This window comes from Haliotis cracherodii, unplaced genomic scaffold (assembly GCF_022045235.1).
Source record: "Haliotis cracherodii isolate W230 unplaced genomic scaffold, xgHalCrac1.p SCAF_4, whole genome shotgun sequence".
NCBI classification, from domain to species: Eukaryota; Metazoa; Mollusca; class Gastropoda; order Lepetellida; family Haliotidae; genus Haliotis; species Haliotis cracherodii.
The window spans coordinates 17,059,900-17,079,656 of record NW_027266297.1 but is presented as its reverse complement, the minus strand read 5'-3'; the positions used below and the strand labels follow the sequence as shown (position 1 = coordinate 17,079,656).

Genomic DNA, 19,757 nt, shown 5'->3' with positions numbered 1-19,757 from the left:
GAGAGTCTGAAGTAAATCTTTATACGTAGCCTAGGTGCTGCGTTTCTGGCTACATCCAGACACTGAACAACGTGTGTGTTCGTCAGAAAATGTGTTCTTATTATGGTGCGCTGTTGTACATACAGGCACTCGACAGCAGTGCATAACAATTTGTCAGTAGAATGTCTCAATTCCGGATGGCATTTGATGAATATATCTAAGGCAGTTTAACCTAAACAGACAATGCACCAGAGAGTTTAGATTGTCTCATTTGTTCACTAACAAATCCACCTGTCCATGGTGTATCGCAGCAGGAAAGTCCCCCCATTGTACACTGTCCATGACTCACTGTATGTACCCGTCAGGTTGAACCAGTAGGTTGATAAATCATTGTATTTATATCACGTTGAAATAAATTCCGCTGAAAGTTTCTTAAAAGAAAAAAATGAAATACTAAAACGTTCTATATTGGTGTAGCACGAATACGTACTTTGTACAGCTCCCTTTCAAATAGTTGTTTTAAGTGAGTTGGTTTTAACGCCGCTGTGAACAGTATTTCAGTTATATATGACGATGTGTCAGCTTCATGTGGCAGGAAAGCCCGAAGTGATGCAGGACTCAGAGGTTTACCACTTCGGTGAAACCAACGAGCACGGTATGGTGCTGACAAATCTAGTAACATAATCGGGGCGAACCGGGATTCAAACCCTAAATGATAGATTTCTGGCGCCTCGGACGACTGGGCCACTTGTGCCCACAAAATCTTTTGAAACACAAATCCCAGATTTAGCTTATTTGTTATTACTGTTGAAGTACGGATTTTCTACAAAACAAATACATCTAGACACATTATATTCTAGATGTAACTTGTCACAGACCGTAGCAGGGCATATGAACATCTGTTATCTGCCCTCTTTAAATGGTGGGACGCCCCGTGTACATTGTGTGAATCTTCCCACAAATACTCAAGCATTTGTTTACCTGTGGTGATTCTCAGTAAGAATATAGGTCCCCAGCAACGTATGCTGGCCGTAATATGCGACTAAATGGATCCGGTGGTCATTGTATCCCAATGACGTAGATTGATGTTCGTGTCAATCACTGCATTGTCTGGTCGAAACTTAATTACAGACCACTGTCATATAGATGAAATAATGCACAGGGTTAAACAACAAACAAACAACATGTCTTTCGCAAACGATCTAGAATCCATGCCTCAATGGTTAGGTCTACTATCGTTTACAGTGCAGTTCGCGAAGTAACTTTGCCATCAGAAATGGAAATGTATTTTGCCTACACTCACATAATAACATCTCTTTGTTGGAAAAGGATCAGTCCAACATGGTGTATAGGTCGCTGTCCATACAATGCTAGTAACCTGTAATGTGAACAAAACTAAAGATGTTTGTTGCACTCAGCAATATTCCAGCTATATTACGGCGGTCTGTAAATAATCGAGTCTGGACAAGACAATCCAGTGATTGACAACATGAGCATCGATCCACGCGATTGGGATCGATGACATGCATTAACCAAGTCAGCGAGTCTGACCACCCGATCCCGTTAGTCGCCTCTTACGACAAGCATAGTCACCTTTTATGGCAAGCATGGGTTGCTGAAGACCTATTCTATCCAGGATCTTCACGGGCCCCAAAAGAATGAAAAGAAATGAAATGAACTATATATCTTAACACCGAGGAGAGGGTAAGACACCATTCTTATTGATATAAATGCATGCAAATGATCTAGAATTAGAATAGTACTGATCTTAAATAAGCTTCCCCGACCATCAATAACATACATCGCTAGTGCACAAAGTTGATTTGATAACACTGTAGGCGAACTGCACTATAGGTGAAAGTAGACACCCACACAATCAACCAAGCCAAACACAGTCACCACCATATCCACATTAGTCTACAAGAAGTGGGGCCGGCAACATCTTTCTGAATTACAAGCAAACCACAGGATTTGAGCCAGGTTTATGAACACACTGGTTCTTCAGAACAGCATTGATTGGAGATCTAAATTTTTCAACCTTTCTCCATAAATTCACAGCAAACAGTTCCCTGTCAAACAAATCAATAAATATGCTGGGACCCTTAGTGAGCAGCGAGGTGGCATGGGGTCTTACCTCCGATGTCACTCACGCAGCCACTGTGCATGCAGGTGTGTGGCTGCCTTGTACTCTCACGACTTACGACACACTCACAGTTCTAACATTATTCTATCAATATCATGGCTGGACACATGGACTCTACACATTGCATTAATTATTGAGAACTGAACATAGGTTTTCAGTTTGACCAGACAATCATTTCAAATTCATTACATGTTCATCAATTATGACAGTCTGTTCTTACACCAATAAAACCACCTTCCTGAGGTGGCACTACATGAGTGAGTGAGTGAGTGAGTGAGTGAGTGAGTTGGGTTTCAACGCCACTTTTAACAGTATTCCAATTATATCGCAGAGTGTCTGCTTAATGTGGGAGGAAAGCCCGAAGTGATGCAGGTCTCAGACGTTTAACACTTCGGTGAAACCCACCAACACGGGTATGGTGCTGACACGAACCGGGATTCGAACCCACAATCATAGATTTCTTGCGTGCCCAAGGGATGCCACTCTGCACAGCGAATCGCGCCGCCTTAGACGACTGGGCCACCCGTGCCCGGTGGCACTACCATCGAGACTTGAAATTCCAGTCTAGTTCAGCAAGGGTGGAAACAGGACTTTTATAGTCAGTTAACCCCCATGCTCGGGAAGATGCAATAATACACACAAAGGTAAAAAATGTAAATGATGGAATATTTTATTTCAGTTAAAATATGTGCAATATATGTTCTCTTTCACCATATAACAGTCATACACAGCATTGGCAGTCACTACAAGCAACTTATCACAGTCAGTATTGATACTGAAACACAGTCAGTACTGATACTGATACCACCAACACAGCGCCACAGGCTGATACAAATCACATATGTCCAAATATCAACTTGATACAAACTTACAATTTTCAGTTGACTGGCAAAACTGTTTCCTCATAATAAAGAAGTTGACATCCATAAATTTTCTTCCTTATGAGTATCATTTCTAAATGCCATTCAAAGACTTAAAACTTTCTTTCGACAAGTATGTAATTACAGATGGTACTTTCAATAATTATTTTCATTCTTACCAAATGCATTTTCTCTGGCTTAATTTAATAAGACATTTTTCTTTTGTAGCTCGTGAGACCTTAATTGTACGACACATGCTTCTCAAAAACCTTTTGATTACCAACAGACTGTGTTAGACCACACTTTTTATATTTCATGGTTTACAGATGTTTTACAAACCAATTAGCTCCTTTTAGCTTGGGTAGTTCAAAATAAATATTAATGTAAATATGTGTAACTCACGATTTCAAAAAAACATTATTTTACACAAAGTTGCTTGGGTCTGTTGGTTTAAAGTGAAGAATGCCTTCTATTTTGACAGTCATCTTGGTAACGTATATATATATATATGTACTTCATTCAGGGAGAGCTTTGTTCTCTTTAGTAGGTGTCTGCCCTGACTATATTTTAAAAATATATATATAAAGTTACTTTTTTTTATGAATTTATTAGTTGTGACTAATTAAAATAAAATAAAACTATGCTTATCTTATTCATAATGTTTTTTCTGATTTGTCTGGCTATTGTCAGTCAAATCTGTAAATAGAAATGTGTTACCTCATGCTATATAAACCTGAAGTGAGCTACAAACATGTTGGATTTAACTCATGGTGTCTACATTTTAAAAACAGAGCAAACCTTTATTTTAACATGGCAGATACGAACAAATTAGTGTTTGCATCCCAAGATGACGGAACTGTGCCCATGTTGCTGGGAGTCCTAGTGTGATGACATGAAACTTTAACTATGTCACATCTACCTGGCACAGATTACATGAGGACTTCACCAGACATCTGGAATATGGGAGAATATTGTCACACTGTGGCTGACATTCCTGGAATGTGGTAGCGTGAATGTAGGCATCACCTTATTGATCTCAGTGTCATTTCACATCATCACTATCTCAACCATAAAATGTGAGAATGTTCCACGGCATTACATACTGATGTCAAGACTCTTGTCGACACACAAAAACTTGGGGCAAACAAACTGAAGCCCCTGATAGCTGTAGCCTGTACCAAGAATCAGCTCCAAGTGACAGTACTTGGGTCACAGGTTTATTGAGGTGGCCACTATTTGGTATGCATTATTTCTGGACATTTTATATTTCAAACCATTTGAAAAGTATTCCATCTGACTCATGCTTCCCATCCTTGTCTTCCATGATAATCTTTACAAGTTTGCAGGACATGCATTTGAGCCACACAGTTAGACATCTCCATGCTTTTTAATGAATGCCTCGAAGCACCAGGACCTCCTGAATCAGGGCATAAACCACTTTCTTGCTTTTAGGCCATTTCATAAACCCCTAATAGTTTACACTGCTTCACCAAATGGCCCTAAAACTACAAGTCTCAGGGCACTCTTACATTAACAAATAAATTGATATGAAACCAACAGAGAGAGAGAATGAGGGGAGTAGAGGAGAGGAAAAAGAAGACAGGAGTGAGAGGAAGAAGAGAGAAGAATGAGGGGAGAGTAGAGGAAAGGAAAAACAAGACAGGAGTGAGAGGAAGAGGGAAACAAGAATAAGGGGAGAGTAGAGGAATGGAAAACAAGACAACAGAGTGAGAGAAGAGAGGAACAAGAGACAGTGAGAGCAGCAAGGAGCAAGAGAAGATCTTGAGTTTCATGAAAGTATCCCTATTTTGGGGGGTGCTTCATGATGAAAATGGACAGTGTTTTATAAGATATAAATATATTAATATGTTCTTTCATGCAAAATCCTTGCATTTTGCATCCTTGAGAGGGATCATGTGACAAGTAGACTAGCACTAGCACTGAAACCATCTGAACAAAATCTCCTTACAACCAATGACTGCCCCTAACTACATGCTACCTACCGGTTCCTGTCGCATCCCTGGTCTAGTGTACAGAACATGCGTCTGCCTGGAGAGCAGAACACTAGGGGTTAAATACCCAGCTGGGTTATACCAAAAAGACATTAAATGTTGGTACTTGTTGCTACCCTGCCTGGTGCTCGTCAATATGGAGACAAAACAAGGACTGGTCGGCTCGGGGTTAGTATACTGTGTCAGACTAGTACAAGCTGACACATATGCACGCATGTACACAGTAAGCCTGTCACCATATAAGTGGAATATTCTTGACCATCACCTCCTGTCAGTTCAATTACTGACCAATAAACAACAAGCGTGGTAAAGATTCGCTGGCGAAAGCTGTGAAAATATGTTAACCATGATCCTAATCAAAGTATAACTGTTTCCCACTTTTCAAGTTCCACACATACCACACCATTAGTTGAAGACACAGACAAACAAATAATTGTGTGCACTATGAACAAAGTGAGTCTTACTCTTTGAATAAGAAATCAAATTTAAAAAAATGCAAAACAAACTTCTATTCATCACATCCTGTTTTGATGAACAAATATGGAAAACATGTACACAACAAACAAGTGACCGGGTTTTTACTTACCTCTGGACCAACAATGTTTACAGGTCTTTAGTGTTGTCTCTACCCCTAGTGTACAGCACATTCACCCAATGCACTCAAAGGAACCCACTCATCCGAGTGCATAGTCTGGAAGGTATTTTAAGGTACCGACGTTTACTACAATATCTGAAAAACTATTGGACCTACTCCAGTCAAAGTTGGTATGAGATTCACGCACACACGAATACGGTGTTAGCGTTGGGCGTCTCAACGAGCGTGATTCCCGTGCACCCTTTTGAGTTGAGTTGATTGGTTCAACTGTGTCATATGGCCCTGTGTCGCAGGGGTAGCATTAGGCAGATGGCTGTTTCAATGAATGCTCGTTCCACCCGTGACGAACAGGTCTGGTTGTTGATGAAATATAGTGATAGCTAAATTGACAGATTTTTTTATTCATGCATAGATTGTCTTTAGATTGAATATGCAGTTATGTATGACTGTTTAATAATTTCATACTAACTTTGACTGGAGTAGGTCCGATAGTTTTTCAGATATTGTAGTAAACGTTGGTACCTTAAATTACCTTCCAGACTATAGATGACTAGATGGTGGATACCTGATTACGTTCGTACACCTGAAGACATGTGTCAAAACAGGTGGCGTCACCCTGGGCAAGTGACTTCGTTCAAATATGCCACTGTAAACCCAGCAGGGCATGGGTACACGATATGTGGTGGATGAAAAATTGCCCAAAGGCAGCTTGGGTTGTATACTCCCCAGGGAGTGGGGAGGGAGAGAAAGTAGGGTTAATGGTGTATGACCACATCTGAGCATCCACAAAAAATTCCTCCTTCTTGTCATTGTTGCAATATTTGTTTTGTGCGTATCATAAAGACACATTAAAGGTAGGACTTAAAAAATGTGAGACACCCTCTAACAACTCCTAGATCCACCCTTGTAAATATGAAAATTGGAAATATGCTGCAACCATCCACATGTGCAGGTATGTGATGGAACCAACCCCCAGCACACCATATTAATTTTACTCGAATATAATGCCTCAGAGTGAAAGATCTGATTTGAATGAGATTGAATCACAGCTCTCTTCTCACAACACTGTTAACCAGGGAACATCTTAACCCAAATAACAATTCTGATTGACACAACCGGCTGAGCATCATTTGATTATTTAGTATTTGAAACGAAGGGTTTCATTTCGAGGGATGTCACAGAGCCATATTGTATACTACTCAATAGAAGTTCAAGAACACCAAAGATTATCATATGATTTGGTTGGTTGGTTGGTTGTTTAACGCCACACTCAGCAATATTTCAACTATATGACGGCGGTCTGTAAATAATCGAGTCTGGACCAGATAATCCAGTGATTGATATCATGAGCATCAATCCACGGAATTGGGATCGATGACATGCTTCAACCAAGTCAGCGAGCCTGACCACCCGATTCCGTTAGTCACCTCTTATGACAAGCATAGTCACCTTTTATGATAAGCATGGGTTGCTGAAGACCTTTCATATGACTAAAGCTAATCAGATTAAGCATAGTCATATGAAAAAAAATCAGATCTTTAACTTCATTTGAGTAACATAGAATTAAATTCAGTGGTTGAATACATGACTTTTTTTTGTGGATAGCAACTTATATATTCTTTGTAAGTTTCAGAGCTACTTCTTGCTCCTTCAACGGGCGAATGAATGAATGTTCCTTCATCATTCACCTGATGACGGAGCAGGCAGTAGATCTAAAAGAAGAGAGAATAAAAGAAGTTGTTATCCATAAAAAAGTGTCATGTATTCATGTCCTCCCAACTTCTAAATGCCCATCAAAGACTTAGATCAGTGGTTGTAAAGTAAATTCAGATTGTGCGAGTCTATGTAGTCCCGGTTTGGAGGAGAAACTTCAGAAGGAACAACAAAATTAACAAAGCTTATTACAGCCAGCTAACTATCTAGACAACCAAAGACTAGAATACTAGGTAAGTTAGATGAGGTAGGATACCATTAAATGACTACTCTGTCACTGAGACTGGTAAGCAGTACTGCTTACACTGACACCGGCTATTACTGTTTACAAACTGAACATTTGTAAGTGTGTGAGTGAGTTGGGTTTAACGTCGCTTTTAACAGTATTCCAGTTATATCACGGCGTGTCAGTTTAATGTGGGAGGAAAGCCCGAAGTGATGCAGGTCTAAGACGTTTACCACTTCGGTGAAACCCACGAGCACGGGTATGGTGCTGACAAACCTAGAGACATAATCGGGGCGAACCAGGATTCGAACCCACAATAGGTTTCTGCACAGCGAATCGCGGCGCCTTAGACGACTGGGCCACCCGTGCCCCCTACATTTGTAAGAATGATTTTGGATGATAAATAGAATCCCGATCTTGTGTCTTTTGATATCAGATATATGAAAACTTATCAATGAAAGTTAAAAACTCTTCAGCAAGCCTCAGAGTTCTAACATTTTATCGACTTGTGTTGATATATTTGATATCAAAAAGCACTCGGAGGAGATTATCTATTCATCTCACAAATGGAACAACATAATTTTAAGACAAAGAGCATGACACGTCAATGTGAGGCCTGCCTGCTGGAGAGATGATATACCCTTATGGTTGGAGTGAGTGAGTGAGTTGGGTTTAACACTGCGTTGATATCACTCAGTGGAATGAGTGTGACATGAGTGGGTTAACACAAAAGAGGCAGATACGTGAGGCCATCCAGTCCATGCAGCAATATACAGTAGAAACTCCACTTCATATGATCAAGCAAGCAACAGTTATGAACATACAAACATCACATGTCAAGCTTTTGAAAGAACATACCAGTATGACTGGTTTGGGAACGATTAATCACAGATATTCTTAATGCTACATCACCTTTTACTGACTATCTGACTTATTTATGACGGAAATATTACAGTTGGATACATTCAGATATGGAACACTAAAATTCAAAGCCTTTTCAAGGCTTCAACTGTCATTTTCAAGGGTTTTCTAGTAAGGTTTTTAGCCTTAGTTGATCAATATCTTTTTAAATCCTGCATACTATACATCAATCACAATCTCAAAACCAGTATGAACATTAATACATGTCATTTTGTAAATATTCAAGGCTGTTCAAGCTATTTTGGTGATTTTCAAGCTTTTCAAGGTTGACACTAAAGATCAAGGCTTTTCAAGAGGGATCTTAAAATTCAAGGTCTTTCCAAGCCTGTATGAACCTTGGGATTAAAGAAACAAGTACATCTCTAATATCTGGTACTATGTATAATCTGTAACAATAGGTATCCACGGTAAGGGCTCCACATGTTAACAAGGCAACACAGCAAAGGATATGAAGCATCAGAGAGTTATATCACTTATCAAAAGTTACAAGGGAGAATCATATCTTCTTCCAGTTTGTGATGTAAAGACATGAGCCCTGATGGAGGATACATACTGTAACAGTCTCCAAAACAAAATTTTGATATCAGATATACTACTTCAGTAACAAGCCTTGATCAGGAAAACTGATTCCAACTTTGCTATAAATATTGTTTGGAATCCTTGTTTGGGGCCAAGTGGAGATGTTACCCAGCCCTGGTGAAGCATAATCACTGCCAGGCTGGCGTGTCATCCCAATGGTTATGACAGTAGAGCAAGGTAGATATGTTTCTATCTACGTTCATGAGTTGAGGCTTTATTATTCCTTGCTCTTGACATTCAGTTTGATATAAAAATGTGGAAGTATGGAAATACACAGTCTTCTTACTGAGGCTCATCGGACCTACAGCCCCAGCTACAAAATGTCTGTCATATTTGGAAGATGTTCTACGTCGTATTTTCTCTCCCCTAGAAGCAGGTGGTAAATTCCTGGCTTCAGTTTCTCAGCTGTTGCTAAGACTATTCTGAAATCACCCTCCAGGGTGAGGTTAAAGTCATTTTTAAGTTTCTTCAGTCCCCTTGGGTGGACTGCTCCCCTGTTACTGAAAGGGAAAGTTATTGAGTTACACTGAGAAAAGTACACAGGTAGAAGTTGGATAAATATCAGTCTTTATATAAATACTGGTATGGAATAACGAAATAAGCACAGAGTTCAGCACATGTCACAGTACTGGTACAGATCTATGCCTCTAAGCACAACAAAGTATAGGTGTGTGTGTGTGTTGGTTTAACAACGCTCTCAGCAATATTACAGCGATATGACCTTTATAGGTTTAAGCGCAACATCCACTCTATATCAAGGCTGAAGCACAACATCCACTCTATATCAAGGCTGAAGCACAACATCCACTCTATATCAAGGCTGAAGCACAACATCCACTCTATATCAAGGTTTACGCACAACATCCACTCTATATCAAGGCTGAAGCACAACATCCACTCTATATCAAGGCTGAAGCACAACATCCACTCTATATCAAGGTTTACGCACAACATCCACTCTATATCAAGGTTTACGCACAACATCCACTCTATATCAAGGCTGAAGCACAACATCCACCCTATATCAAGGTTTACGCACAACATCCACTCTATATCAAGGTTTATGCACAACATCCACTCTATATCAAGGTTTACGCACAACATCCACTCTATATCAAGGTTTAAGCACAACATCCACTCTATATCAAGGTTTATGCACAACATCCACTCTATATCAATGTTTATGCACAACATCCACCTTATATCAAAGTGTAAGTACAATATCCACACCATATCAAGGTTTAAGCACAATACCCACCCTACATCAAGTTTTAAGCACAACATCCACCCAATATATCAAGGTTGAAGCAAAATGTCCACCCTATATCAAGGTTTAAGCACAATACTCACTCAATATCAAGGTTTAAGCACAACATCCATTCTATATCAAGGTTTGAGCACAAAAAAATTTAAAAGAGGGCCTGAAGAGTTTTGTTTCAGGCCTGCAGCTTCTTAAGTCTGTGGGTCCTAATGGCAGCTTGGCAACATATTTTATTTCAAACTCTGCATTCACTCTATATCAATTTGAAGCACAATATCCACCCTACATCAAGGTATAGGTACAATGTCCATCCAAGAGAGAAGAATTTATTGATGTCAACTTCTTTATCATGTGGAACACAACATTTCGGAGTGTATGCTTACTCCTCCATGGTCTAGTCGTAGAGTCGTAGAGTGTCTGCCCAGAGAGCTGAAGGTCATGGTTTTGATCCCTGGCAGCATCATACCAAAAGACGTGATAACATTATACTTGTTGTTACCCGGCCTGGTGCTCGGCATTAAGGGGCTAAAACAAGAACTGGTTGGCTCGGAGTCAGTTTACTATGCCTGAGTCGGGTATTCATGTTAAATTGTGGCATGGTATCTCAGTGGGCTAGCACTATAAAATCAGCATTAGTCCAGACTAGTCTGACTAGTACAAGCAGCAACACACACACACGAGGAAGCACATCGCTATAATCTTGAACGCAATGTTAAACCCCACTTTACTTCATCACCTCACCTCATAATAAAGAAGTTGACTTCCACAAATTATCTCTCGTATGTGTATCGCTTATAAATGCCATTCAAAGACCTAATGTCCATCCATTTCATGGTGAACATCCATCCTATATCGAGACAAGTACATATACCCACGTCTCAGTTTCCACATATCTGATGAGGCTGAGTGCCTTCCGCTGCAGCAGCCTCATGAACTGGGCAATGTGAGCCTCCCTCACTCCACATACAGCAGGCAGCTTGGAGATCTGCAACACAGAATCAGAATAATCAGTGCAAAGGTGGTTAGAAGCCACTTTGAACTATAATGTTACATGACATCAGCTGAATGTGGGCATGGTTGGAGGAAAGCCCAAAGTGATGGAGGTTGTAAATGTTTATTTCTTGATGAATAATCAGTATTGAGTATGGAACTAATACTTGGAATTAACCCCCCTTCAGTGGATCCTGGTATTGCTAACATGGCTAAGGGACAAACTCTGCACAGTGAATTTCAATGCCTTAGAAACATAGGCCAAGACTGAAAGCAATCTTGGACTAACTGTATAATGAATAATTAATAATGAAAATCTCACCTCATTTAAGAGATTTTGAACAATGGACTCTGGAAAGTCTGCTGTTTGTAGAACACTGGTAAAGACAAAAGGATCATGATTATTATCACCAAACATCATCATTATTGTCGAGAATTGATATCACCATAGAAGCTGAGCATATCATCAGTTTAACCAAATCAATCCTACCTGTACAATGTAGTTTTGTCCTCAAGTCTTTGAAAGGCACTTAGAAGTGATACACATAAGGAAGAGAATTTATGGATGTCAACTTCTTCTTTTTTTATGATATGTTCCTCACAATAAAGAAGCTGACATCCATACATTCTCTTCCTTAGTTGTCTTAATTGATAATTTCAGCATTCACAAAACATCATCTTGATCAGTACACAAAATAACCTAAAATATTATTAGATAGAAGATCAAGGTAAACTATGGAGAGAAACAGAATGTGCTTACCTTGCATTCAAGTCTTGACCATTGGAATGTTCATAATGAAGGCAGATGAGCTCATTCTTCATTGTCTCATAGTGTCGGATGATGTGCTCCTGGCAATGGGGGGACTGTTTGATGTCCCGGTTCTGGACATCAATGATGCTTGATGGGTACTGGCAACACAGCATCTCCCTCATGGGCAGATTGAATGATCCATTTGCAGACTGCAGCATAAACCAATTACCATAGTTACGCCACACAGTGTATTTCTTGGTTTCCATGGCCAACATTTTTAAAATTTAACCAGCAACAAACAAAAAAATGTGTTGCTGAAATAATATAAGGTATGGGAAGAGAACAAAGGGAGATAACTCCTTGATCTACCTTGAGACTACCCTGCAGTGCCAGGTCCTGGTGGTAAAGCCAGCGAATTGGGTAGATCACCCGCCGTGACACAGCTCTCTCACACTCGCTGTTAAACATAGACAGGGTGTGGATCACCTGAAACACAAACACAGAATAGCCTTGTTGACTCAAAGTGTGCAGTTTGAAACGGATATCCATTTGTTTGCTTGTTGTTGTATGATAGTCAGCAGTATTCCAGTTAATCAGGTAAAAGCCAGAAAACCTGTGGTTACTATTACATGACATCTCACGCTGTGTGGGAACGATGACACACAATCGTCCAAATTAACCACTGAATCCAATGTAGCAACCTCTTTGTTACAACAATTATTTGGATGCTGTGGGCCTATTCTGACCTGGTTCCAGGTGGAAATTTGAAAAGGTGAATTAGGTTCAAAAACTTTAAACAGCCAGCTTCTCTCTGACAACATAGATATCTTCACCAGTTTAACACTCTGGCAACATACATACACTCACTAAGTTAACTCTGGCAAAATACATACACTCATCAGGTTAACATTCTCTCTGACAACATACTTCACTAACTTCACTCTGGCAAAATACATACACTCATCAGGTTAACATTCTCTCTGACAACATACTTCACTAACTTCACTCTGGCAAAATACATACACTCATCAGGTTAACATTCTCTCTGACAACATACTTCACTAACTTCACTCTGGCAAAATACATACACTCATCAGGTTAACATTCTCTCTCTCTGACAACAAATTTAACCAGGTTAACTCTGACAACATACATAAACTCACCAGGTTAACTCTCTCTGGCAATTTGCCTATGACTAGACTCCGCCCAAAGGTCATGAGATGGGACGCAATAGCTTGACGTAGGAATGGTGGTTCGAGGTTGTGGGCGGGAGAAAACGCTGTATCAGTCAGCTGAAAGTCAAATCATACAATTAGAGCCATGGACAATGATGAGGCTCTGTGGCTCATGCAAAAGTTTCATATTTACATTATTGTCATAATTATACTTATAGGTCAAATTCTCAAATATATAAAATAAGGTCATGAAACAATGAAAATATAAGTGTCAAGTGCCAACACAAAGATACATGACCATGATGTAAAAATATCTCACTAATGGCAAAAATAGTTATGTTATCATGGCCACATTTGCTACCATACCTAATAAACATACAGTCAAGTCTTGTTAATCTGACAATCGGTTCTATCCATCACTAATGATGGGAACCAATTAAATCAGTACTATTTAGACCCGTTAATCCGACAGTCTTGCACTGCGACTACGACACACCTAATTTGCAATCAATTGCTGAAATCACTTATTAATCAGTCTCATTAATCTGACACAGTGATCCGCATACTCCATGGTCATCTTGCCCGCGAGTACACAGACCCATGTTTTGATGCCAGACGAGTCAGCGAGCAGCTGCATATTTCAACGGCTACAGAGATAAACTTGCTTAACAATAAACATTTACTGCTTTAAATAAACAAAACAGGATAAATCATAAGATTAGATTACCTCAATCTCATTAAAATCAGATACAAGATCTCCCTACCGCTGAGGGCATCCCATTACAGGTCACTTCAGTATGACCTTTCGCGAACTTTGACCGATTAATGAAATGACTAACAGGAAATCTACATTAGCCACTTAAAAAGCTGATTTCTTGAGCATTGCTGCACTAGTTTTAAATTCGCGACTTCCATTCCAGACTATGCCTTAAAAAGTATTTCGACTCAGTCATACAGTCCGTAACAGTAGTTTTGTGTTAAACATTAGAGGTTGCATGATTAGAAAACATATCCCGCTCTCAATGTAACATAACAATATGAATATTTCCTTTTTCCTTTTTCTTATTACGTGTTTGTATCATTATTTATCGTGATGTTGTCAAATTTTGAATCATGAACGTTGATACTACCTAATTTCGTTTATCCGACATGTCGGATTAATGGGACTTGATTGTATTTGGTTCCATATTGATATCCATGCCATCACTGGCATCATATAACATAACATACCAATATACAAGGCACACAGCAGATTTTGATAATGTGGTAGAACTAGGTTCAAAGGGCACAGTATATGAACAAGGTGAAGGTCATTTCAAAGGGTATAAACCACTCTCCTAGCCAGAGTTCATTGTGGTCAACATAGCACTTCTGACACAGGCCAGCATACATGATGATTCATCACAGCTTACTCAGTCCATTCAACAAACTGCAAACGTTGATCATCATTTTGATTTTTGAAAAGTCTACACATTCAGACAAGTCGGTAAGCTAGCACTACGGCCATTTTGATGTGTATACATATATCGTCATAATCCTCACTGTCGCAGTTGCAGCATAACATAATACTTGTGCAAAACAATCTAAAAATAGCACTGACAGGCTTCCACTGGGGCAGATCGCTCAGATTTTAGAACTAACGTGTTTGTTTACAATTAAGAGAAAAATCTGGTCATGTGATATGCAAATTAACTGAGCCAGCTGGTGGTCATAACCAATGTATCAAATATCAAAATACAAAAAGGGTTAACAAAATTGAAGGTATCAGCCTGATAAATGTTAATAGACAGCTTTCTTCAACCATTGATTTTTTTTACAGGTTCTAGATATGAGACCTCCTCGGGGTCAAGTAGACAGACCATCTGCCCAGTGAGCAGAATGTTTGTGGTTCAATTCCCAGCTGCATCATACTAGAAGACTTTAAAAGATGGTACTTGTTATTACCCTGCCTGATGTTTAGAATTAAATGGATAAAACAAGAACTGAGTCAGTATGCTGTGTCTGAGTTGGGTATTCATGTCAAACTGTGGCATGGTATCTCAGTGGGCTAGCACTATAAAATTGGCATTAGTCCGAAATAGGATAAGCAGCCACACACAGATATGTATAGGCACATCGCTATGCAATTGCAATAATCTTGCATAAATCCCATTTCACCTCACCTCTTGGTCTTAGAGAACATCATGTGGAACCTGAGCAAAGATCCTTAATGCATCATTACAAAATTCAGCCATGCTAACAATGTTATTTCCATAACAAACCTGGACAGTTGTTGGCAACCCAAATTCTTGAAGTGACGACAACATCTCCAGAAGGTTTTGAAGCCACAGTGTGAATTCATTCAGTCCATTGTCACACTGGTTCTGTTGGAAAAATAACCATAACAACAATGACATACCATGTGCAGAACATCATGTAGGATAGACCAGGCAAGTTACGTATTAACAACTTCAAGGCTATACACATGCACACAATTTGACATGCCTTCAAATTAAACGTCTTCATGTTCATTGAAAAAACATGGACATATAAAGTTCTACTGTAAAATTAACCAAAACCTTATTTAGTTTAATGTTTATAAGTTTGGCAATTTTTGGCAATCTTCCCCAGTTATATCACGGACTTGTTATATAGGTCCATGGTTATCATGGTTATATATACTGAGCATCATTATTGAAGGCTCCTGCAGATGATAAGCGATAAATGTATTTTAAAAAATTGCATTTTAAACTTCCTAGGCTGCAGTTCAGTTGCATCCAGAATGAACCATTTAATACCCATATGTTCATGTTTGACATCCTACATACCTAAGCGACCCTTCAATAATGATGCTGCGTATATCTACAATGATGTAACGCAGAGTTTCCTCCCCTCAATAATGGCATATGCTTTGCAGAGTTGCCTCCCCTCAATTATGGCATATGCTTTGCAGAGTTGCCTCCCCTCAATTATGGCATATGCTTTCAGCAGTGGAAGGCAGGGTAGAAAGTAATGGTTCTGGTCACACATTTTATTTTCTATCAGGACAACGGATAGACAGAAAATGTTCTAAGCTAATGAAAGTTTATTAGGCATGCCAAAGGGGAACTATTTCTTTAACAATCAGTTGCCAATTTCCGGTCTATGTCTATACATTGAAGCTGGTGTGATGGTTGAAACTTAGACATAGTGTCTCTTTTCAGTGTTTACACTAGGTTTTGAAACTGTCCTTGTGGACTGGCAACTCTAAAAATTACCAGTCCCCCTATTTACCGGTAAAAAACTGGTAATTACCCGTAAACGGGCACACTGTCTTTGTTATAAAGGTAATCATAAACCAAGTTAAATGTAACATAGTTGAATTTTTGAGTTAGCAGACATACAATACAAAGTGGCATGTGAACATGTTGAATGATTTACATCACATTCACTAGGACTGACAACTGAAACTGTTGACCAGAGCCTACAATATCTTCAAACATGTTAAAACAGGAATGATATAAGCATGTGGGTATAAATGCCATAATCTGAAAGACTACATGCTGGGGGCTGTTGTTATGCTTTTACTCAACTCATTAACTGTGTACCCAGGCACCAATGTAACCATGGTAACAACTAGTTCCTACATTGCTCATTGCACATAAAAATTAGGATATAAACACAATATCTTACTTTGTTCAGAAAAATCCTAAACTTGCCGATGAGTCTTGTCATCCAACACAGTATAAGCCCATGATGCTTCAAGTATATACTAAGTTCAGAGTTGGGCACCACAAATGCTATGGCATGCATCCCTAAGCCATGATCGGTCTGAGCAGAGAATATAAAAGCTGGCACAACTATAGACTTGTCAGGCATATCATAGAACTTATAGTCTATCTGGCTACAGGAGACATCTCGGCAGATTTCTCCGCTCAAAACCTGTGAACATATGTGACGTAGAGTGGTGTTATGGGGCTTGGAGCATCCGTCGACATACCAGACATGCTCAAGGCGCGGACCAAGAATATTGTCCCAATGGCAAAGCAGCAGAGTGTCAATGTAACTCTGAGATATATTGGAAATCTTTGATGTTGAGAAAGCTGAACTGGGACTCAGTGGAGTTGTAGGAGGCTCAAAATCACCACTCAGTCCACTATCTGTAGATGTCGGCACCTGCACAACTCCTGAATTCATGTTGCTTCCTGTCAACTTTAATTTGGGGGGACCTTTCCCTGTCGCCATGATTCACACTCAAGTGTCACTCTAAGGGAATGAAATTGTCTGGCTCAAAAGCAAATTTTTACAGGGACAAAGCAGATAAAGTAGTGACATCATTATGCTTTGCAGTCTTAAGAAGATAAGGCTTCAATGTTTTGCTAAGGAGCATACACAATGTTATGTAGAGAACACATTTTCTCTTGATGAATTGTAGATGCCATCATAACAAAAGCTTTATTTCCATATTCATCTGCATGGTATGCACAAGGAAATTGGCAACAATTAAATCTATCAGGATGAAGCAAGTGGTCATTATAGCAATTGACGTCAACAGGTCATCATCAGTGGAAGACGTGTGCGTGAGGACAATCATGAAGAGGACGAAGGTGAGGACCACCACTGAGAAGAATGCATAGTTGATACAGAGAAAAACAAGAGCCTCTCTGTTGACTACTTGCGAGCCCCAGTCTTCCCTCATTGGAAATGTGGACAGCTTTTTCAGAATGTGTTTGAGGCTCATCAGTCCTTAGCAGTGCTAACTGAACATGCTGTGATGGATGAAGACTGAATTTCTTGAAGTAATTCCAGATATGAGTGCTGTTATGAGAAGCATGCCATTTCAAACTGTGATGACTTTTAGGAGAGGTATCTTGTCAAAGCTGTGTTTCACCTGTAAATAGATACAACATTGACATTCAGTTATTTTTCAGCTATCAGATGTGTGGCAAGAAGTCAGTGACTACTACATCCAAATTTCTGAATGCCACAATAGCACTGAGATTCCAACTTTAAGCAGATAGGTTGGGTTTATTAAATATTTATATGAAACTGTGCTGTAGTTTACAGGAAGGTCACAATATGATATGTATTGTGATATGCATATGAACATCAAATCATGTGGAAAGTTCTTGACTATAAACATTTTAGAGTAGGATCCAAAGGGAAAGTTAGCTGTTGACCCATATTCATAGTGGCTATTCTTAGCAGTGAACTTGAAATGCTAATAACAAAACATTTAGCGATATTTGACTGACAAAAAATGCAGGGGAGGGGAGAGGTCAATAGTAAATAATATATTTTTGCAAGTGTATCATCTTGCATTGATATAGAAAATAACATCATGTATCATATTGTCACATGAAAACTCATGATGCACCAGTATATCGTTTCACAATGTCCACACAGTTTATCATCAACATGAAAAGTGGTAACCAGTTAATACTATTAATAGCAAGTCTTCCACTTTAATTTGAGAAAAATCTTTACAGTTTTTATCAAGTTTTGTGTATCACCAGAGAAAACTGGCAACTCAGCAAGTACATCAAAGAGACCATCAGCTGCTGATCACTTGGTAAACAATCACAAATAATATGTGATACTGTGGTAAAGTGTTGGATAAAAAAACAAAGTCATTAGCCTTGCTTAGCTTCGAGCTGGCAACACAAGTTCTATCCTGTGTATGGCGCTACTTTAATATAAAAAAAAGTGCCCCCAGCAAAGCGCAGTATTCCCCAGTTAATATTTAAGAAGCAATGTGGATAGAAAAAACACAACTACCTATAACACTGGGTTTGATACTGATTAATTTCCTGCTAGAGGTATTAGCATGTGAAGCAGTTGTGTAGGTCCACATCAATTTAGGTTCATTGCCTGGGATTTCTGGTCAATGGTTGATCAATATTACATTGTATTATATTAATCATTGACCATGTTGACATAGGACTTGTTCCTAAGACAAATAAATATCCAAATATATCCGTGCAAAGCTCCGCCTCTGGTGTGTGCAATTAGTTTTGTACGACGGTACAGAGTGACTAGCGTATCTACTTCCTCGTGTTCCTAAGGCTTTGGTTAGGAAATTAGCCCAGTAATAATTTCAGACGGCACTCCACTGGGTGTGATCCTTATTGCATCAGTTACCTAGCACCTGCACAGTAGAACGTCTTCTAATGTCTGCACATTATGACACCAAATTAGCACAACAACGTATACAACATTCGCTTAACCTGGTACGTGCAGATTGGAGACAGTTGCCGTTGCAGACACCCACTGGATTTTACCGGAAGTAACTCTCCTCAAAGAAAAACAATATTTTAGATATCATTCGGACCAGTCCGGGTTAAAACCGAGGTTATATTAAAATACGAAATACTAAGGAATATGGCATTAATTTCATGTAAAATGATTTTTAAAATAATAGTCATATTTTAATCAACTTATGAATTATGCTATTCATGTTTTTCCAGATATATTCTTTTCAAAAGTTATTATAAAGAGAAAGGATATATATCCTGGGAAATGTATTTCATCTATTTTCTCAAGAACTTTTTAGTTGAGAAACCACGTACAATTACCACATTGCCAGTCTCATAT

General features: G+C 39.1%; 1 protein-coding gene across 2 annotated transcripts; it reads right to left on the bottom strand.

The window, feature by feature from the left end:
- Positions 1–6,105: 6,105 nt before the first annotated feature.
- LOC139478886 (guanine nucleotide exchange factor C9orf72-like) lies at positions 6,106–19,452 on the bottom strand. 2 transcript variants are annotated; one of them, XM_071261561.1, is made up of 9 exons: positions 19,391–19,452; positions 16,857–18,054; positions 15,467–15,568; positions 13,194–13,322; positions 12,400–12,516; positions 12,040–12,239; positions 11,602–11,656; positions 11,165–11,274; positions 6,106–9,528 (listed from the first exon to the last, which is right to left on the bottom strand). In XM_071261561.1, exons 2-9 carry the CDS (start codon positions 17,406–17,408, stop codon positions 9,342–9,344), a joined length of 1,452 nt encoding a protein of 483 aa, XP_071117662.1. In that variant the 5' UTR covers positions 17,409–18,054; positions 19,391–19,452; the 3' UTR covers positions 6,106–9,341. The 2 variants fall into 2 exon arrangements, with proteins under 2 accessions (XP_071117662.1, XP_071117663.1); XM_071261562.1 differs by having other exon boundaries at positions 19,305–19,414.
- Positions 19,453–19,757: the final 305 nt, after the last annotated feature.